Source organism: Oncorhynchus clarkii, chromosome 17, assembly GCF_045791955.1.
Source record: "Oncorhynchus clarkii lewisi isolate Uvic-CL-2024 chromosome 17, UVic_Ocla_1.0, whole genome shotgun sequence".
Classification (NCBI taxonomy): Eukaryota; Metazoa; Chordata; class Actinopteri; order Salmoniformes; family Salmonidae; genus Oncorhynchus; species Oncorhynchus clarkii.
In genome coordinates, this window is record NC_092163.1 from 64477218 (window position 1) to 64498813 (window position 21596).

The 21596-nt window shown below is 45.9% G+C and overlaps 2 protein-coding genes across 2 annotated transcripts; both read left to right on the top strand.

Annotated features, from left to right (window-relative positions):
* Window positions 1-973: 973 nt before the first annotated feature.
* LOC139371264 (red-sensitive opsin-2-like) lies at window positions 974-5103 on the top strand. Its single transcript, XM_071111535.1, has 6 exons — window positions 974-1093; window positions 2088-2384; window positions 2594-2762; window positions 2846-3011; window positions 3149-3388; window positions 4440-5103. Exons 1-6 carry the CDS (start codon window positions 1003-1005, stop codon window positions 4536-4538), a joined length of 1062 nt encoding a protein of 353 aa, XP_070967636.1. The 5' UTR covers window positions 974-1002; the 3' UTR covers window positions 4539-5103.
* Window positions 5104-5805: 702 nt separating this feature from the next.
* Window positions 5806-8642, top strand: LOC139371265 (red-sensitive opsin). Its single transcript, XM_071111536.1, has 7 exons — window positions 5806-5873; window positions 5989-6105; window positions 6408-6704; window positions 6879-7047; window positions 7136-7301; window positions 7439-7678; window positions 7892-8642. The coding sequence occupies exons 2-7, from the start codon at window positions 6003-6005 to the stop codon at window positions 7988-7990; spliced, it is 1074 nt and encodes a 357-aa protein (XP_070967637.1). The 5' UTR covers window positions 5806-5873; window positions 5989-6002; the 3' UTR covers window positions 7991-8642.
* The last annotated feature ends 12954 nt before the right edge of the window (window positions 8643-21596 follow it).

Consider the following 21596-nt stretch of genomic DNA (forward strand, 5'->3'; position numbering starts at 1 on the left):
ATGAACCATCAATCAGGAGAGATTAGGGTGTTTCTGACTGCACTCCTGACAATACTAATTAGACTTTCATAGGTAACGTCCTGCGGAACCCCACTTGTCCGAATAAGCTGCTTTAGTCAGAAGACAAATCCGACTAACCCAGATATCAGATAACTGGCCCATTTGGCATGTTACATATAATAGGCCTAATGTTTAGGGTGGCATTCTTTTTCACTATACTGTACATTCAACAGTTTAACTACAAAAATGTACTTCTAAAGAGATATTGATTTTAATAAAGTCAGTGTTTCCGATGCATTTCAGATGCACTTTTGTCATCAGTTATCATTCATTGAAATATGATGGATATATACAGATATTGTCAATCTGTAGAGTGATAGAGTGATGGTGCTCCCCCCCCCCCCCCCTCCCCACCCCCCATGTGGAAAATAGCAGATAAAATGAAATAAAGCATCTGTGACAGCCAAAAATACTTTTTTTTTATTTACATTTTACTTATCAACCATTCTAGCTCCAATAGGGCCTTGTGGGCCTACATGGCCTGTTGGCACCTGGATTTCTCTCGACACTATTTTTCCTGTTGAAGTGTAGTCAGTCATCATACATATTTCTCTTGACAACATTTAATTTTTTAAGTTACACATTTAAAACCTCTTACCCTAATGCCATTCAACTTACCAATCTGGGCCTCGGTTACAGCAGCATGGCATTTAAATTACTTTTAACCTTCTCTGCCACCAAAGCCCTCTCAGACAAGATTATGGGCCTCTGAAATCCACCCAACTTAGTTGTTGGTGGTAATTAACAGTTAAGAAAAGACAGTCCAGCCCATGCCATGGTACAAATTATACCATGGCCCCAGTGCCAACCGTGCCCTAATTCCTCCAAGGCCATAATCCTTTCAAAAGACCCAAAGGATGGTATATAAACCCTAGGATAGTTGAGAAGCACGGCTTGGACTTCAGCAGTCAACTTCAGAAACTCCTGTTAAGCAGTCCAAGGATGGCAGAGCTAGGAGTGTTAGCTGCCAGGCGGCACGACGATACAACGAGAGAATCAGGTTTCGCCTACACCAACAGCAATAACACCAAAGGTACAGTACATTTTGTTTAGTGTAGTGACTGAGGGTATAACTATTGAAAGAGCCTGATTCTGTATATTCCCCCAAAAGATTGGAGTTATTATAGATTTACAAAAGGTAATGGTGTCCTTTTTAAATTAAATTGATGTTGCTGAAGGTCTTTTGTTGCAGTGTAGTTCTCTCAAACGTTATTTCACAAACAGCAGACATACCATTTGTAACTGGCATTAGCAGTACGCACAATGATACAACCAATACATTGAATAATTTGGGTCAGGACAGTGTTTTTCTTGGTCATAACTTTTGATGCACACATTCTGTTCAAAATGTTTGTTTAATGTCCTCATATAGTGGTGGAAGAAGTACCCAATTGTCATACTTAAGTAGAAGTAAAGATACCTTAATTAAAAATTACTGAAATAAAAGTGAAAGTCACCCAGTAAAATTCTACTTAAGTAAAATTCTAAAAGTATTTGGTTTTAAATCTACTTAAGTATCAAAAGTAAATGTAATTGCTAAAATATACTTAAGTCTAAAAAGTAAAAGTATGGATCAATTCAAATTCCTTATAGTAAAACAAAACAGGCGGCATGATTTTCTTGTTTTCAACATAGTCAGGGGCACACTCCAACACTCACCTATAATTTACATACTAAGCATTTGTGTTTAGTGATCAGATCAGAGGCAGTAGGGATGACCAGGGATGTTCTCTTGATAAGCGTGTGAATATGACAATTTTTCTGTCCTGCTAAGCATTCAAAATGAGTACTTTTGGGTGTCAGGGAAAATGTATGGAGTAAAAAGTATATTATTTTCTTTAGGAATGTAGTGGAGTGAAAGTAAAAGTTGTAACAAATATAAATAGTAAAGTAAAGTACAGATACCCCAAAAAACAACTTAAGTAGTACTTTAAAGTATTTTTACTTAAGTACTTTACACCACTGCATATGACTATATCAATGAGTCAGAAAGTTCTAATACATTTTTATCTCTTCTTCTTTTGCAGATCCCTTTGAGGGCCCCAACTACCACATTGCTCCACGATGGGTATACAATCTCTCAACACTTTGGATGATCTTTGTGGTCATTACCTCAGTCTTCACCAATGGCCTGGTACTGGTGGCCACTGCAAAATTCAAGAAGCTCCAACACCCTCTGAACTGGATCTTGGTCAACCTTGCTATTGCTGACATTGGAGAAACACTTTTGGCAAGCACCATCAGCGTTTGCAACCAGATTTTTGGCTACTTCATTCTGGGACATCCAATGTGTGTCTTTGAGGGATACACTGTGTCTGTGTGTGGTAAGAGACTCCTCAGTTTTACACATATTTGAATTGTATTTATTGTACCAGTAATATGTGGAAATGGTAGATTAATGTATAGTATAGAGAAATTGATCAACACAAAGTGCTCCCTAAAGCCATTTCCTTGGTGCATGTTATTACGGTGCTGTGTTTTCACATAGAATTAGAGTGTCTCTAACTTTCAGTACAACTGTTCCCCTGCACAGGAATTGCTGCTCTGTGGTCCCTGGCTGTCATCTCTTGGGAGAGATGGGTGGTGGTGTGCAAGCCCTTTGGAAATGTCAAGTTTGATGGCAAATGGGCCATGGGAGGCATTATCTTCTCCTGGGTCTGGTCTGCTTTCTGGTGTGCCCCCCCCATCTTTGGCTGGAGCAGGTGGGATTTTTTACTCTTTTTATTTCACTGATGTGTGAAAAACTCCATTGTTCAAAATCTCATTATCTCTCTCCCTCCACCAGGTACTGGCCTCACGGCCTGAAGACTTCCTGTGGACCTGATGTGTTCGGAGGCAATGAGGATCCTGGAGTCAAATCCTACATGATCACTCTCATGATTACATGCTGCTTCTTCCCCCTGTTCGTGATCATCTTCTGCTACATTTTCGTGTGGCTAGCAATTCGTGCTGTAAGTGATATTTTAAATATACCATACTGTAGCAAGCAACTATGTTGTTAAATACAGTAATGGTCAAGTGTACCTTTTGAAAAGGCATATTAAAGGGTTAGATCTAACCATTTGATATTCCTTCTGAATGACCACAGGTTGCTGCGCAACAGAAAGACTCTGAGTCAACACAGAAGGCCGAGAAAGAAGTGTCCAGGATGGTTGTTGTCATGATTATAGCTTTCTGTGTGTGCTGGGGACCTTATACCTGCTTTGCCTGCTTTGCTGCGGCTAACCCTGGGTATGCCTTCCACCCTCTGGCTGCTGCACTGCCTGCCTACTTTGCCAAGAGCGCCACCATCTACAATCCAGTTATCTATGTCTTCATGAACAAACAGGTAAGTGTGTTAGTCTGATAGCTACATGAACACTGAACAAAAATAGGCCCTAATATCTTGATTTCACATGACTGGGAATACAGACATGCATCTGTTGGACACAGATACCTTTAAAAAAATGCAGGAGCGTGGATCAGAAAACCAGTCAGTATCCGGTGTCCACCATTTGCGTCATGCAGCGCAACATGTCTCCTTCGCATAGAGTTGATCGGGTTGTTGATTGTGGCCTGTGGAATGTTGGACCACTCCTCTTCTATGGCTTTGCGAAGTTACTGGATATTGTACATGTCGACAGGCATGCAGATAATCTTCCCTGAGGTTTCTGACAGTTTGAGCAGACATTCTTCGGTTGTGCAAACCCACAGTTTCATCAGCTGTCTAGGTGGCTGTTCTCAGATGACCCTGCAGGTGAAGAAGCTGGATGTGGAGATCCTGTGCTGGCGTGGTTACATGAGGTCTGCGGTTGTGAGGCCAGTTGGACATACTGCCAAATTCTCTAAAAGGAGGTTGGAGGTGGCTTATGGTAGAGAAATGAACATTACATTCTCTGGCAACAGCTCTGGTGGACATTCCTGCAGTCAGAATGACAATTTCATGCTCCTTCAAAACTTGAGATATCTGTGGCATTGTGTTGTGTGAAAAAACTGCACATTTTAGAGTGGTCTTTTATTGTCCCCAGTACAAGGTGCGCCTGTGTAATCATAATGCTGTTTAATCTGCTTCCAGATATGCCACACCTGTCAGGTGGATGAATAATCTTAGCAAAGGGTGAAATGCTCACTAACAGAGATGTAAACACATTTCTGAACAAAATGTAACAGAAATAAGCTTTTGTGGATATGGACAACATTTCTGGGATCTTTTATTTCAGTAACATGGGAAACATGGGACCACCACTTTACATGTTACTTTTACATTTTGGTTAAGTATATTTTGACCCATCAATAATAAAGTGGTTAACAAAGGAATTACAGTATGTCTACCTAAATGTAGACGTACTGTATATTTTGTAGCTCTTTCCTCATGTTCCATTCTTATTCTCTCTCCACAGTTCCGTTCTTGCATCATGCAGCTCTTTGGCAAGGCAGAAGATGATGCCTCTGAAGTGTCTACATCAAAAACAGAGGTTTCCACTGTGGCACCTGCATAAACCCCAGACAATGGCGTATCTCTTGGAAACAAATCGTTCTATGGAGATTTTCAGAATGGGACTTTTTAAATGTACAGTACATCCTCTTGTGTTTCTTAAAGAAATAATTTCCCACAACTTTTCAGGAGATTATTAAGCTTTATTTAATGCAGGTGCAATGTTTGTAAAATCATTACCCACAAAAACTAAATTGCTATGAACCACCCATTGGAGCTTTTCTAATCCATGGTCTTCGATTAAACAGGCAGAGAATTGTGTGGTAATTTATATGCATATTATAGCTATTTGAGTGGTACATTATGGGAATATGTATATACTACTACTATCAATGTCTGTCCAAGTGGCAATAAAATGTTGGCGTCTTGGAAGGCATTCTCTTCACTCTGTAGTTGCTAAACTAGACAGCATCACAGCTAAGGAAAACTGAAATGAACTGCCAATGGAAATCTGATAACTCAAAATTATGTGAACAATGTATGATTTGAAAACCCCTTACTTTTAAAGTAGTTTATGAGGTAAACATGTTCTAATCCTCTTGCAAATAAAAAAAACAAACAACAAAAAATATATAGCATAAAGAAAAGTGTGTATACAATGTATTTAACAATGTGTTTTTCTGATTGAAATAAATGTCATGCATGCAGCAAATGAAAATACCCTCTGGTCTCACTTTCAATTTTTATACACTGTTCATTCAATTTCTATTCACTGATACCTGTTATCAATGATTGTTTAAAGACCAAACTCACATGACACACCCGTTATGAATTGTCTGGTAAAGCGGATAGGATAGAGATTATCTCACAAATCAGGCAAAAGGCCGAAGTGATCCACTTTCATCATTATTGTTTTGTATTTGCATGAGGAAAAGATAGAACGTAGAATGTAGTAAATTAAATCATTGTCTGATTATCCCCTCAAAGAATTCTTCCCTGTTTACTTTGTTATAGTAAAAACATTCATATTGTCAAAATGTGTTTTCTTTATTTAGAAGTAATAAGAACAATTGTTAAGTCAACTATTTTCTCTTTTAAGCATGAAGAGGATAAGGAATTTCACCTGACTGCTGAGTAACATGACCCCAAAAGCACTTCTCATCCAAGAAGGATTAACCTTAAATTCAAACCTTGGCTTCAGTTCGACTGGCCGGCATAACTCAAGTTCTTTTTGGTGTGTGTGTGTGTAAGTCTTAGATCTTAATCTCGATGACGACATGGCTGGTATAAAACCCCACAGATTGGGGTACACCATCTTGTTGGTTGCTAACACCACAACAGGTGATCAGCAAGACAAGACAACAGAAGCCAACCACAAGACAGAAAAAGCGTCCAACAGGTAAAGGCAAAAGCATAACTATGGCAACAAACAACTGGCAAGGCAAATATTTTACAATCATTCGATGACTGAAATGGAAATAATATGTTGTCTTCTTTATTTGTATATTCTTCAGATACTTTCTCAGAAATGGCAGAAAGCTGGGGAAGTGCTGCTTATGCAGCCAGGCGACAAAACCAAGATACAACGAGAGAATCTTCCTTTACCTTCACCAACAGCAATAACACCAAAGGTGAGAGTGCAACTACATCTACCTTGATTGAAACTTCCAATTCATATATTTTATTTTATTTAAATCATGAGGTTATGTTAACTGTATTTAGTCATATTTTTATGGAAGTTATATACAACAGATGGCATAAGTAAAATTTCACTTTATACGTATAATTTGAATGAATTAATATAATTTATGTAATTTGCATTACTTTTGCATTTTAATTGATCATCTAAAGAAGCATGTAGATCATCTAACCAGGCACCTGCACCTGTCATTTTCTCCTTCTTAGAAAAATAATTTTGTCTGTTTGATCTCAGATCCCTTTGAGGGCCCCAACTACCACATTGCTCCAAGATGGGTGTACAATGTTTCAACACTTTGGATGATCATAGTGGTCATCCTCTCAGTCTTCACCAATGGCCTGGTACTGGTGGCCACTGCAAAATTCAAGAAGCTCCAACACCCTCTGAACTGGATCTTGGTCAACCTTGCTATTGCTGACATTGGAGAAACACTTTTGGCAAGCACCATCAGCGTTTGCAACCAGTTTTTTGGCTACTTCATTCTGGGACATCCAATGTGTGTCTTTGAGGGATACACTGTCTCCACTTGCGGTAAGATGCAGTTTTACATGGACTATACTATTATCTAATATTTAACAAGAAAATTATACATTTCTACACGGTGCTGAGAAAGAGTAATTGTCAGATTCTAGAACACCGTAGCATAGTGACAGTAATCAGAATTTCTCTTTTGTCTAATTTACAGTATATGTATATATTATGCAGGAATTGCTGCTCTGTGGTCCCTGGCTGTCATCTCTTGGGAGAGATGGGTGGTGGTGTGCAAGCCCTTTGGAAGTGTCAAGTTTGATGCCAAATGGGCCATGGGAGGCATTATCTTCTCCTGGGTCTGGTCTGCTTTCTGGTGTGCCCCCCCCATCTTTGGCTGGAGCAGGTGGGATTTCTCTTCTTATTTCACTGAGGATTCAAGTTTTAAAAATTCAATTATTTAACACATTTCTTTATCTCTCTCCCTCCACCAGGTACTGGCCTCACGGCCTGAAGACTTCCTGCGGACCTGATGTGTTCGGAGGCAATGAGGATCCTGGAGTCAAGTCCTACATGATTACTCTCATGATTACATGCTGCTTCTTCCCCCTGTTCGTGATCATCTTCTGCTACATTTTCGTGTGGCTAGCCATTCGTGCTGTAAGTGATATTTTAAATATACCATACTGTAGCAAGCAACTATGTTGTTAAATACAGTAATGGTCAAGTGTACCTTTTGAAAAGGCATATTAAAGGGTTAGATCTAACCATTTGATATTCCTTCTGAATGACCACAGGTTGCTGCGCAGCAGAAAGACTCTGAGTCAACACAGAAGGCCGAGAAGGAAGTGTCCAGGATGGTTGTTGTCATGATTATAGCTTACTGTGTATGCTGGGGACCTTATACCTGCTTTGCCTGCTTTGCTGCGGCTAACCCTGGGTATGCTTTCCACCCTCTGGCAGCCGCAATTCCTGCCTACTTTGCCAAGAGCGCCACCATCTACAATCCAGTTATATATGTCTTCATGAACAAACAGGTAAGTCTAAACAGGATTCTCAGACACTGTTTTTTTTATCTTACTGATTTCATGTAACAAAGCTCTAACAATACTACTTTTTCTAAATGTTTCACAATTGCCTTTCTTGTGAAGTACATTTTTTTTAAAGCATTGGCTGACAATGTGTTCGTTCAATTTCGAGATAGACATATAATTTGAAAGTCTTATGTTTAATTATTTCTCTCTCTCCAGTTCCGTACTTGCATCATGCAGCTCTTTGGAAAGGCAGAAGATGATGGCACTGAAGTGTCTACATCAAAAACAGAGGTTTCCTCTGTGGCACCTGCATAAACCCCAGACAACATTGTACCTCTTGGAAACAAATCGTGAACGTTCTGAGGAGATTTTCCAAATGGGACTTTCAAATGTACAGTACATCCTCTTGTTTTTCTTAAACAAACATTCTCCCACAACTTTTCAGGAGATTATTAAGCTTTACCTCATACAGGTGCAATGTGTGTAAAAACATTACCCACAAAACTAAATTGCTATGAACCACCCCTTGGAGCTTTTTTAATCCATGGTCTTCGATTAAACAGGCAGAGAATTGTGTGGTAATTGATATGCATATTATAGCTATTTGAGTGGTACATTATGGGAATATGTATATACTACTACTATCAATGTCTGTCCAAGTGGCAAGAAAAAGTCGGCGTCTTGTAATGCATTCCATTCACTCTGCAGTGGCTAAACTAGACAGCTTCACAGCTAAGAAAAACTGAAATTAACTGCCAATGGAAATCTGATCATCTCAAAATGATGTGAACAATGTATGGTTTGAAAACCCCTTACTTTTAAAGTAATTTATGAGGTAAACATTTTGTATCCCTCTTGCAAATAAAAAAACAAAAAAATAATAATACTAGTAAATAGATAATTGTGTATACAATGTATTTAACAATGTTTTTTTCTGATTAAAATACATTTCATGCATGCAGCAAAATGAAAATACCCTCTCGTCTCACTTTCTATGTTTATACACTGTTCATTCCATGTTTATTCACTGCTACCTGTTATCAATGATTGTTTAAAGACCAAACTCACATGCCACACCCAATATGAACTGTCTGGTAAAGCGGATAGGATAGAGGTTATCTCCCCAATCAGCCTAAATGATCGAAGTGATTCACTTTCCTCATGATTGGTTTGTATTTACATGAGGTGTAATGCATGTATATGAGAGGCGAAGTCAAGTGCAGGAGAGCGGAGTATAATAAACAGGCGCACTTTAATACCGGTTACCAAATGACAGCACATAACGCATACAAGTGCCAAAAACACGGTCTAAAACAAAAGTGCAACGCCTGACAATCATCCACATAACAAATAACAATCACTCACAAATACAACATGGGGAACAGAGGGTTAAATAATAAACAAGTGATTGGTGAGTGAAGCCAGGTGTGATAAGACAAAGACAGAACAAATGGAAAATGAAAAGTGGATCGGCGGTGGCTAGAAAGCCGGTGACGTCGACCACCGAACGCTGCCCGAACAAGGAGAGGGAACGACTTCAGCGGAAGTCGTGACAGTACCCCCCACTTTGACACACGGTTCCAGCAGCGCGCCGACACCGACCTCGGGGACGACCCGGAGGACGAGGCACAGGGTGATCCGGATGGAGACGGTGGAAATCCCGCAGCAACGAAGGGTCCAGGACGTCCTCCACCGGCACCAAGCATCTCTCCTCCGGACCATACCCCTCCCACTCCACGAGGTACTGAAGGCCCCTCGCCCGATGCCTCGAGTCCAGGATGGCTCGAACAGCATACGCCGGTGCCCCCTCGATGTCCAGAGGGGGCGGAGGAACCTCCCGCACCTCAGATTCCTGGAGTGGGTCAAGAGCCAAACCCTGTCCCCCGGCCTCGCTGCGGTGGCGGTTGGCGCTCGCTTTTTGCCACCTCACGGCCCGTTGTAGGTGCACATGGGCGGCGTCCCAGGTCTCCTCCGAGAGCTTGAACCACTCGTCCACCGCAGGAGCCTCGATCTGGCTCTGATGCCACGGTGCCAGAACCGGCTGATACCCCAGTACGCACGGGAAAGGAGAGAAGTTAGTGGAGCAGTGGCGGAGTGACTCTCTCCACCTGCCCGTTACGGGGTGAAAACCTGAGGTAAGGCTACCCGAGACCCCCAGACGTTCCATAAACGTTCTCCAGACCCTGGATGTGAACTGGGGACCCCGATCAGAGATTATATCCTCAGGCAACCCGTAGTGCCGGAAGACGTGAGTGAACAGGGCCTCCACAGTCTGTAGGGCCGTAGGGAGACTGGGCAGAGGGAGGAGACGACAGGACTTAGAAAACCGATCCGCAACGACCAGGATTGTGGTGTTGCCCTGTGAGGGAGGAAGATCTGTTAGGAAGTCCACCGACAGGTGCGACCACGGCCGTTGTGGAACGGGTAGGGGTTGTAATTTCCCTCTGGGCAGGTGCCTGGGAGCCTTGCTCTGGGCACACACCGCTCAGGAGGAAACATAAACCCTCACGTCCTTGGCCAAGGTGGGCCACCAGTACTTCCCACTAAGGCAAGGCGCCGTCCGACTGATGCCAGGATGACCAGAGGAGAGTGACGTATGGGCCCAATAGGACAAACGGTTGCGGACAGCAGACGGAACGTACCGGCGCCCAGCTGGACACTGGGGGGAAGTGGGCTCTGTGTGTAACGCCCGCTTGATGTCCATGGACCGCTCTTCTGTGTCATACATCCGGGACAGTACGTCTGCCTTAGCGTTCTGGAAACCTGGTCTGTAGGATAGAGTGAAAACTAAACGGGTAAAGAACATAGCCCACCTTGCCTGGCGAGGGTTCAGTCTCCTCGCCGCCTGGATGTACTCCAGATTGCGGAGGTCAGTCCAGATGTGAAAAGCCAATGTCTCCACGCCTTCAGAGCCTTGACAACAGCCAACATCTCCCGGTCCCCAACATCATAGTTTCGCTCTACAGGGCTGAGCTTCTTCGAAAAAAAAGCACAGGGGCAGAGCTTTGGTGGCGTGTCCGAGCGCTGAGAGAGCACGGCTCCTATCCCAGCCTCGGAACTTGTCCACCTCCACTATGAACGCCAAAGAGGGATCCGGATGAGCCAGCACGGGAGCTGAGGTAAACAGAGCCTTCAGGTGACTGTTACGCACGCCTCTATGAAGAGGGAACGCAACACCCTGCTACAACTAAACTCTCCGTGAAGTGAAAAAGGTATGGACTGTAGGTGCGAGTAAGGATGACAACAGGCAGAATGTGGTACCGTTTACAAGGACTTTATTCCTTTACACGGTAATATGGGGAAAAGGGGCTGGACAGAACCAAAGCAAAGAAAGTAAATCTCAAAGCCCCCTCTCCTATCTTACCTGCCTACCCACTACTTACCTAATTTAGCACCACCTGGTGCTCTAACCAAAATACAGGGGGTGGTCCGCCCAGGTCTTACCTAGTGTGCCTAGACAGTGAATATACTACGGGTATATGTATGCCCGCGGGCCTCTTGCCTAAACACTCCCAAGGTGCCTTCCCCTTCCCCCCTGGGAACAAATTAAAGAATATTAAACAATTTTACAAACAAACTAAGAAACAAAGGACATCAACTAAGTTCTACCTGAGCAACAAACTCACAGAACATACCACTTCCCAGCAATGAACTCCCAGCAAATCAACCTCCAGAAAATCTCTCTAGCAAAATCTCTCTATGCAATGACCTCCCAGCAAATCTCTCTCAGCAATCCCTACCTCCAAAATCTCTCTATCACAAACAATCGCTCTGCAATGACCTCCCAGCAAAATATCTCTAGCAAATCTCTATCACAAACAATCGCTCTGCAATGACCTCAGCAAAATCTCTCTCAGCAATCCCTACCTCCAAATCTCTCTATCACAAACAATCACTCTGCAATGACCTCCCAGCAAAATATCTCTAGCAAATCTCTATCACAAACAATCGCTCTGCAATGACCTCAGCAAAATCTCTCTCAGCAATCCCTACCTCCAAATCTCTCTCTCCTGAACAGAACACTGGCTTTTATATAGCTTCAGAATGAATGTGTAATTGGAGACAGCTGTGTCTTGACGAGGGGGCGGGGTCAGCTCTCCAATTAGCCCTGGAGTCGACCAATCAGCTGCTTGAGGGATTTCAGGAAGCCATTTCCTGAAATAAAACACATGCAAATACACAAACTACAACACATAAACTGGGGAACGTAACAGTGACCAAAAGCCCTGTCTGTCTCAGCCGACCACTGCAGCCACACCGGTCCCCCCTTCAGCAATGAGGTAATGGGAGCTGCTACTTGACCAAAACCCCGGATAAACCTCTGGTGGTAGTTGGCAAACCCCAGAAACCGCTGCACTTCCTTTACCATGGTCAGAGTCGGCCAATTACGCACTGCTGAAATGCGGTCACTCTCCTTCTCCACCCCTGACTTGGAAATGCGGTACCCTAAGAAGGAGACGGACTGTTGGAAGAACAGACATTTCTCAGCCTTGACATACAGGTCATGCTCCAACAGTCGACCAAGCACCCTGTGCACCAGGGACACATGCTCGGCGCATGTAGCGGAGTATATCAGAATGTCTTCGAGATACACCACTACACCCTGCCCGTGCAGGTCCCGAACAATCTCGTCAACAAAGGCCTAGAAGACTGATTGAGCATTCATCAACCTGTACGGCATGACGAGGTACTCATAGTGCCCTGAGGTGGTATTAAATGCCGTCTTCCACTCATCCCCCTCCCGGATACGCACCAGGTTGTACTGAGATCCAATTTTGTGAAGAAGCGCGCCCCGTGCATTGACTCGATCATACTGCCGATGAGAGGCAGCGGGTAGCTGTACCTCACAGTGATCTGATTGATCCCCCGATAGTCAATACACGGGTGCCGACCCCCATCCTTCTTCTTCACAAAAAAGAAACTTGAGGAGGCAGGGGAAGTGGAGGGCCGAATGTATCCCTGCCCCAGGGATTCGGAGACATATGTTTCCATAGCCACCATCTCAACCTGTGACAGAGGATACGCGTGACTCCTGGGAAGTGCTGCGTCTACCAGGAGATTTATCGCACAATCCCCCCGTCGATGAGGTGGTCCCTAAACTATGAGCAAATGAACAGTCAATAAAATTCCCAGCTGCGCCTGAATCTACTAGCGCCTTATGCTGAGAATGCGGGGAAAATACATGCATGTGAAATAAACACATGCATGTGAGCAGCCGGGGGCTCTGGGTGAGCCTGTTGCCGACTCACCTGGGGTGACACGATAGTGCCCTGCCTGCTGCCTCGACTCCATTAGGAACCCTCCCCAGCACCGACCAGACCAGCAGTGTACCCTCTACGGCCACAGATGATACAGGGAATGACCCCTCCTCCAGTCGCCCTAAGTGCAGCACCTACCAGCTCCATGTGTTTCAGAGCGGAGGTGCTGGGGGATGGAACTGACAGGTCCCGATCCAGACATCCGCGGGTAGTCAGCAGGTTGTCCAGACGGATAGACAGGTCCACCAGCTGGTCCAATGTGAGGGTGGTGTCTCGGGAAAGCCAACTCCCGACGGACGTCTTCGCGCAGACTGCACCTGTAGTGATCGATTGGGGGCCTGTCGTTCCATCCCTCGCTGGTGGCCAGGGTCCGGAAGTCCAAGGTGAAATCCTGCACGCTCCTTGTCCCCTGCCTCAGGTGGAAAAGTCCTGGAGTGGGCCAATGCCGTATGGAGTGAGGTAGACGTGGCATGGGACCATTACGCAGAGTTCATGGGACCATTACGCAAAGTCCACTCCAGTACTTTGCCTGAGAGGCAGGAGACAAGGGTGGACACACTCTCACGCCCCAAGGAGCCGGGTGGATGGTCCCCAGGTAGAGCTCCAGCTGTAGTAGAAACCCCTGGCATCTGGCAGCCGTCCCATCAGGTGGAGGCGCTGAAAAACCTCCTCCTCTCTCCCAATGATCCATAGTCTGCAGCACGCGATCCATGGCTGTTCTCAGATGTTGTAACATGGTCGTGTTCTGCTGAATGCGCTCCTCCACTGCAACTGGGAGGGCGTCTGCTCCTGCTGACTCCCTTCTTGAGGTGATTGATTCTGTACTGCGATTATATGGGAGGAGAAGTCAAGTGCAGGAGAGCGGAGTATAATAAACAGGCACACTTTAATACCGGTTACCAAATGACAGCACATAATGTATACAAGTGCCAAAAACACGGTCTAAAACAAAAGTGCAACGCCTGACAATTATCCACGTAACAAATAACAATCACTCACAAATACAACATAGGGAACAGAGGGTTAAATAATAAACAAGTAATTGGTGAGTGAAGTCAGGTGTGATAAGACAAAGACAGAACAAATGGAAAATGAAAAGTGGATCGAACTGAACACAAGGAGAGGGACTGACTTCGGTGGAAGTCGTGACATGAGGAAATGCTAGAACATAGAATGAAGTAAATTAAATCAACGTCTGATTATCTCCTCAAAGTATACTTCCCTGTTTACTTTTTTTGTAGTAAAACTATTTTAATTGTCAAAATGTGTTTTCTTTATGTACAAGTAATTAGAATCATTTTTAAGTCAACTATTTCATTTTTTAAGCATGACGAGGATAAGCAATTTCACCTGACTGCTGAGTAACATGACCCCAAAAGCACTTCTCATCCAAGAAGGATTAACCTTAAATTCAAACATTTGATTCAGTTCTTCCGGGTCAGCATAATTCAAGTTTGTGTGTGTGTGTGTCTGACCATTTCTGATTTAGATGAATCTTGATGACAACATGGCTGGTATAAAACCCCACAGATTGGGGTACACCATCTTGTTGGTTGCTAACACCACAACAGGTGAAGAGCAAGAAAAGATAAGAGACGTCAAACCGCAAGATAGAGAAAAGGCGTCCAACAGGTAAAGGCAAAAAACACAACTGTGGTAACAAACAACTGGCAAGGCAAATATTTTAGAACAATTCAATGACTGAAATGGAAATAATATGTTGTCTTCTTGATTTGCATAATCTGCAGAGGATTGGAGAAGTGCTGCTTTTGCAGCCAGGCAACATAACCAAGAGACAATTAAATAATCTTCCTTCACCTACAACAACAGCAATAAAACCAATGGTGGGAGAGGACGAGAAACCACAGTAAGTTAACCTTTTGAAAAGGCATATTACAGGGTAAAATCGAACCCTTTAAAATTCCTTCCGAATGACCATACTTGTCACACCCTGACCATAGTTTACTTTGTATGTTTCTATGTTTTGGTTGGTCAGGGTGTGATCTGAGTGGGCATTCTATGTTACATGTCTAGTTTGTCTAGTTCTATGTTCGGCCTGATATGGTTCTCAATCAGAGGCAGGTGTTCCTCATTGTCTCTGATTGGGAACCATATTTAGGTAGCCTGGGTTTCACTGTGTGTTGGTGGGTGATTGTTCCTGTCTATGTGTTTTCACCAGATAGGGCTGTTTAGGTTTTCATTACGTTCTTTATTTTGTAGTGTTTGTATTGATTCGTGTTTTACGTTTGTTTATTAAAACATGGATCGCAATCTACACGCTGCATTTTGGTCCGACTCTCCTTCTCATACAGAAAATCGTTACAGAACCACCCACCACAAAAGGACCAAGCAGCGTGTCAACAGGCAGGAGCAGCGCGAGGAGATGCGCAATAAGGATTTCTGGACATGGGAGGAAATCCTCGACGGGAGAGGACCCTGGGCTAAACCAGGGGAGTGTAGCCGCCCAAAGGTGCAGCAGGAGAAGAAACAACAGGAGCAGCCCAAAGAAGAGTACAGTATGGAGTATACGACTTGGGAGGAAATAGACAGGTGGGCGGTCGACCCAGGGAGAGTGCCGGAGCCCGCCTGGGATTCAATGGAGCAGTGCGCGGAAGGTTATCAGAGAATGGAGTTGGCGAAGCAGGCACGGCGGCTCGGAAGGAAGCCCGAGAGGCAGCCCCAAAAATTTCTTGGGGGGGGGGGGGGGGGGGGGGGCTAACAGGGAGTATGGCTACGCCAGGTAGGAGACCTGCGCAAACTCCCTGTGCTTACCGGGGGGCTAGAGAGACCGGACAGGCACCATGTTATGCAGTGGTGCGCACGGTGTCTCCAGTGCGGGTGCATAGCCCGGTGCGGTACCGTGTGTCGGCCGGGCTAGATTGAGCGTCGAGCCTAATGCCATGAAGCCGGCTCTACGCAGCTGGTCCCCAGTGCGTCTCCTTGGGCCGGCTTACATGGCACCAGCCTTGCACTCGGTGTCTCCGGTTCGCCTGCATAGCCCAGTGCGGGCTATTCCACCTCGCCGCACTGGCAGGGCAACCGTGAGCATTCAACCAGGTAAGGTTGGGCAGGCTCGGTGCTCAAGAGCTCCAGTGCACCTGCACGGTCCGGTTTTTCCAGTACCACCTCCACACCCCAGCCCTCCTGTAGCAGCTCCCCGCACCAGGCTTCCTGTGCGTGTCCTCGGCCCAGTACCACCAGTGCCAGCACCACGCATCAGGCCTACAGTGCGTCTCGCCTGTCCAGCGCTGTCAGAGCTTTCCGCCTCTACAGCGCTGCCGGAGTCTCCCGCCTGTTCAGAACTGCCAGTCTGCATGGAGCTGCCAGTCTGCATGGAGCTGCCAGTCTGCATGGAGCTGCCAGTCTGCATGGAGCTGCCAGTCTGCATGGAGCTGCCAGTCTGCATGGAGCTGCCAGTCTGCATGGAGCTGCCAGTCAGCATGGAGCTGCATAGAACTAGACAAACTAGACATGTAACATAGAATGCCCACTCAGATCACACCCTGACCAACCAAAACATAGAAACATACAAAGTAAACTATGGTCAGGGTGTGACAGTACCCCCCCCCCCCCCAAGGTGCGGACTCCGGCCGCAAAACCTGAACCTATAGGGGAGGGTCTGGGTGGGCATCTGTCCGCGGTGGCGGCTCTGGGGCTGGACGTGGACCCCACTCCATAATAGTCTTAGTCCACCTCCTTAACGTCCCTAGATAGGTTACCCTCCTAAATGACAGCTCGGGACAGAGGGGCAGCTCGGAACAGAAGGACAGCTCGGGACAGAGGTAGCTCGTGACTGATGGGTAGCTCAGCACTGAGAGGAAGCTCAGCACTGAGAGGAAGCTCAGGCAGGTAGTTGGATCCGGCAGATCCTGGTCGACTGGCAGATCTGGCAGAGTCTGGTCGACTGGCAGATCTGGAAGAGTCTGGTCGACTGGCAGATCTGGAAGAGTCTGGTCGACTGGCAGATCTGGAAGAGTCTGGTCGACTGGCAGATCTGGAAGAGTCTGGTCGACTGGCAGATCTGGAAGAGTCTGGTCGACTGGCAGATATGGAAGAGTCTGGTCGACTGGCAGATCTGGAAGAGTCTGGTCGACTGGCAGATCTGGAAGAGTCTGGTCGACTGGCAGATCTGGAAGAGTCTGGTCGACTGGCAGATCTGGAAGAGTCTGGTCGACTGGCAGATCTGGAAGAGTCTGGTCGACTGGCAGATCTGGAAGAGTCTGGTCGACTGGCAGATATGGAAGAGTCTGGTCGACTGGCAGATCTGGAAGAGTCTGGTCGACTGGCAGATCTGGAAGAGTCTGGTCGACTGGCAGATCTGGAAGAGTCTGGTCGACTGGCAGATCTGGAAGAGTCTGGTCGCCTGAGGTAGGACTAGATATATTTAAATAGTGGAGTAGGGTGGTGGGTTTTCAATGAGTGTAGGGTTAGATAGAGTATTTGCGAACTGAGACAAGGCGGAGCTTTACCTAGCATAGACTTATAGATGACCTGGAGCCAGTGGGTCTGGTGACAAATATGTAGCGAGGGCCAGCCGACTAGAGCATACAGGTCGCAGTGGTGGGTGGTATAAGGTGATTTGGTAACTAAACGGATGGCACTGTGATAGACTGCATCCAGTTTGCTGAGTAGAGTGTTGGAAGCTATTTTGTAGATGACATCGCCGAAGTCGAGGATCGGTAGGATAGTCAGTTTCACTAGGGTAAGGGTGCGGGCAGCGAATGGTTGAAAAGCATGCATTTGGTTTTACTAGCGTTTAAGAGCAGTTGGAGGCCACGGAAGGAGTGTTGTATGGCATTGAAGCTCGTTTGGAGGTTAGTTAGCACAGTGTCCAAGGAAGGGCCAGAAGTATACAGAATGGTGTCTTCTGCGTATAGGTGGATCAGGGAATCACCCGCAGCAAGAGCGACATCATTGATATATACAGAGAAAAGAGTCGGCCCGAGAATTGACTGCCAGAGGTCCGGACAACAGGCCCTCCGATTTGACACACTGAACTCTGTCTGCAAAGTAGTTGGTGAACCAGACGAGGCAGTCGTCAGAAAAACCAAAACTATTGAGTCTGCCGATAAGAATACGGTGATTGACAGAGTCGAAAGCCTTGGCCAGGTCGATGAAGACGGCTGCACAGTACTGTCTTTTATCCATGGCTGTTATGATATCGTTTAGGACCTTGAGCGTGGCTGAGGTGCACCCGTGACCGGCTCGAAAGCCCGATTGCACAGCGGAGAAGGTACGGTGGGATTCGAAATGGTCAGTGATCTGTTTATTAATTTGGCTTTCGAAGACTTTAGATAGGCAGGGCAGGATGGCTATAGGTCTGTAACAGTTTGGGTCTAGGGTGTCACCCCCTTTGAAGAGGGGGAAGACCGCGGCAGCTTTCCAATCTTTAGGGATCTCGGACAATACGAAAGTGAGGTTGAACAGGCTGGTAATACGGGTTGCAACAATGGCGGCAGATAGTTTTAGAAAGAGAGGGTCTAGATTGTCTAGCCCAGCTGATTTTTACTGGTCCAGGTTTTGCAGCTCTTTCAGAACATCTGCTGCCTGGATATGGGTGAAGGAGAAGCTGGGGAGGCTTGGGTGAGTAGCTGCGGGGGGGGGGGGGGGGGGGGGGGGGGGGGGGGGGCTGTTGGCCGGGGTTGGAGTAGCCAGGAGGAAGGCATGGCCAGCCGTTGAGAAATGCTTATTGAAATTTTGGATTATCATGGATTTATCAGTTGTGACCGTGTTACCTATCCTCAGTGCAGTGGGCAGCTGGGAGGAGGTGCTCTGTTCTCCGTGGACTTTACAGTGTCCCAAAACTTTTTGGAGTTAGAGCTACAGGATGCAAATTTCTGCTTGAAAAAGCTAGCCTTTGATTTCCTGACTGACTGCGTGTATTGGTTCCTGACTTCCCTGAACAATTGCATATCGTGGGGACTATTCGATGCTATGGCAGTCCGCCACAGGATGTTTTTGTGCTGGTCAAGGGCAGTCAGGTCTGGAGTGAACCAAGGGCTATATCTGTTCTTAGTTCTGCATTTTTTGAACGGGCATGCTTATCTAATATAAAAGAATGACCAGGCATCCTCGACTGACGGGATGAGGTCAACATCCTTCCAGGATACCCGGGCCAGGTCGATTAGAAAGGCCTGCTCGCAAAAGTGTTTGAGGGAGAGTTTGACAGTGATTATTGGTGGTTGTTTGACCGCGGACCCATAGCGGATACAGGCAATGAAGCAGTGATTGCTGAGATCCTGATTGAATACAGTGGAGGTGTATTTGGAGGGCAAGTTGGTCAGGATAATGTCTATGAGGGTGCCCTTGTTTACGGATTTAGGGTTGTACCTGGTGGGTTCCTTGATGATTTGTGTGAGATTGAGGCTATCTAGCTTAGATTGTAGGACTGCCGGGGTGTTAAGCATATCCCAGTTTAGGTCACCTAACAGAATGAACTCTGAAGCTAGATGGGGGGTGATGAATTCACAAATGGTGTCCAGGCACAGCTGGGAGCGGAGGGGGGTCGATAGCAGGCGGCAACAGTGAGAGACTTATTTCTGGAGAGGTTAATTTTTAAAATTAGAAGTTGAAACTGTTTGGGTATAGACCTGGAAAGTTTGAACAAACCTTGCAGGCACTCTCTGCAGTAGATTGCAACTCCTCCCCCTTTGGCAGTTCTATCTTGACGGAAAATGTTGTAGCTGGGTATGGAAATCTCAGAATTGTTGGTGGCCTTCCTAAGCCAGGATTCAGACACGGCTAGGACATCAGGGTTGGCGGAGTGTGCTAAAGCAGTGAGTAAAACAAACTTAGGGAGGAGACTTTTGATGTTGACATGCATGAAACCAAGGTTTTTCGATCACAGAAGTCAACAAATGAGGGTGCCTGGGCACACGCGGGGCCTGGGTTTACCTCCACATCACCCAAGGAACAGAGGAGGACTAGGATGAGGGTACGGCTAAAGGCTATCAAAACTGGTCGCCTAGAGCGTTGGGGACGTGGTAGAATAGATTCAGGGCATAATGTGCAGACAGGGGTATGGTGGGGTGCGGGTACAGCGGGGGTAAGCCCAGGCACTGAGTGATGATAAGAGAGGTTGTATCTCTGGATAAGCTGGTTATAATGGGTGAGGTCACCACATGTGTGGGAGGTGGGACAAAGGAGGTATCAGAGGTATAATGAGTGGAACTAGGGGCTCCATTGTAAACTAAAACAATGATAACTAACCTAAACAACAGTATACAAGGCATATTGACATATGAGAGAGACATACAGCGAGGCATAAAGTAATCACAGGTGTTGATTTGGAGAGCTAGCTAAGACATCAACAGCTAATCAGCTAAAACAACAACAGGTAAAATGGCAATGACTGGACAGAGGGTCGGTTAACTACACACAGAACCTGAGTTCGCGGCTGGGGCCGGCAGATAAAGATTTTTTATTTTTTTATAAAAAAAAAAAATTATACATATATGTAAACATAAACAGAATGGAGTACCGTGATTAATGGACAGTCCAGCAGGCATCAGCTATTTAGCCAAGTGATCATAGGGTCCAGGGGGCAGCAATAGATAGAACAGGGAGGCCGCGAAGTAGTCATTACTACGCTAGCACGTGGGTTACACGGCGTTTAAAGTTAATAGCCCGGGGCTACTAGAAGCGTCTGCTCCGACATCCAACGGAGGCCGGTTGAAGGCACAGCGGATGGAGTATTCGTCGGCAGACCGTTCGTGGTGGTGCAGCGGGGTGCTGTGTCGACTAAGGATCCAAGCCAGGTGGCGAAAGAGGTATTGTAGTAATTTAGTTTTCTATCCGGGAGATGCGCCTGGCTCACGGCTAACTGGTGCTAGCTTCCGAGCAGAGGCATTAGCCACTATAGCCACTCGGTAGCAGCGGTGATCCGGTGCCAAGGTCCAGAGCTTACGGCAAGGATCTGGTGGAGTAGTGTGTCCTAGCCGTGTTTGGGTGGAGTCCGGGTGAACAACTGAGTAGGCCGGGAGGTGGGCCTCAGGGATAGCTTCGGTACTGGGTAACTCGGTGGGTGCTAGCTATCTGTGAAGATCAGGAGCATGGTCCAGGGATTACAGCAGGAATCCGGCGTTGTAGTGGAGAGACAGTCCGTTACTGGTAGGCTGGCGAGTATTATCCAGGCAAAAAATATATATATTTTAAAAAAGGGCTGGTACCTGTGCAGAAGGTAAAGGCTGCTAGCAGTGGCTAACAATGACTAAATAGCTTGTAGCTAAATTAGCTGGTTAGCGTCTGATGGCTGTGGTTCTTGCTATAAGGTCTAAAAATGACAAATAATAACGGTTCCATATCACATTGGGTGAGGCAGGTTACCGGAAGGTATAATTGAACTAAAATGGAGAAGAGATTGAAAATAAAATTGAAATGTATACAAAAAAGACTACATACAAAAAAAAATACAAAAGTACACGAGAGGACGAACAAAACACGTCTGCACTGCTATGCCATCTTGGACTGAAAACCTGTTAACCATGTGTATTTGACCAATAAAATGTGATTTGATTTGGATGCCAACTGCCGTTAAACCTCATCATGAAGAAGAACAACATGGTGCTGCAATTGTGGTGGGATTCAGAGCTTCTGAGTAGTAGCAAGGATCAAGGTCTGTCACGCATGTCTCCTTTGCAGAGGAGGTGCAAATAGCTGATGCA

Coding starts and splice junctions, on each gene's coding strand:
- LOC139371265 (XM_071111536.1), top strand. CDS start 6,003: ATGGCAGAAAGCTGGGGAAGTGCTGCTTATGCAGCCAGGCGACAAAAC. Junction 6,106..6,407: donor CAACAGCAATAACACCAAAG/GTGAGAGTGCAA, acceptor GTTTGATCTCAG/ATCCCTTTGAGGGCCCCAAC. Junction 7,048..7,135: donor CCCATCTTTGGCTGGAGCAG/GTGGGATTTCTC, acceptor TCCCTCCACCAG/GTACTGGCCTCACGGCCTGA.
- LOC139371264 (XM_071111535.1), top strand. CDS start 1,003: ATGGCAGAGCTAGGAGTGTTAGCTGCCAGGCGGCACGACGATACAACG. Junction 1,094..2,087: donor CAACAGCAATAACACCAAAG/GTACAGTACATT, acceptor CTTCTTTTGCAG/ATCCCTTTGAGGGCCCCAAC. Junction 2,385..2,593: donor ATACACTGTGTCTGTGTGTG/GTAAGAGACTCC, acceptor TCCCCTGCACAG/GAATTGCTGCTCTGTGGTCC.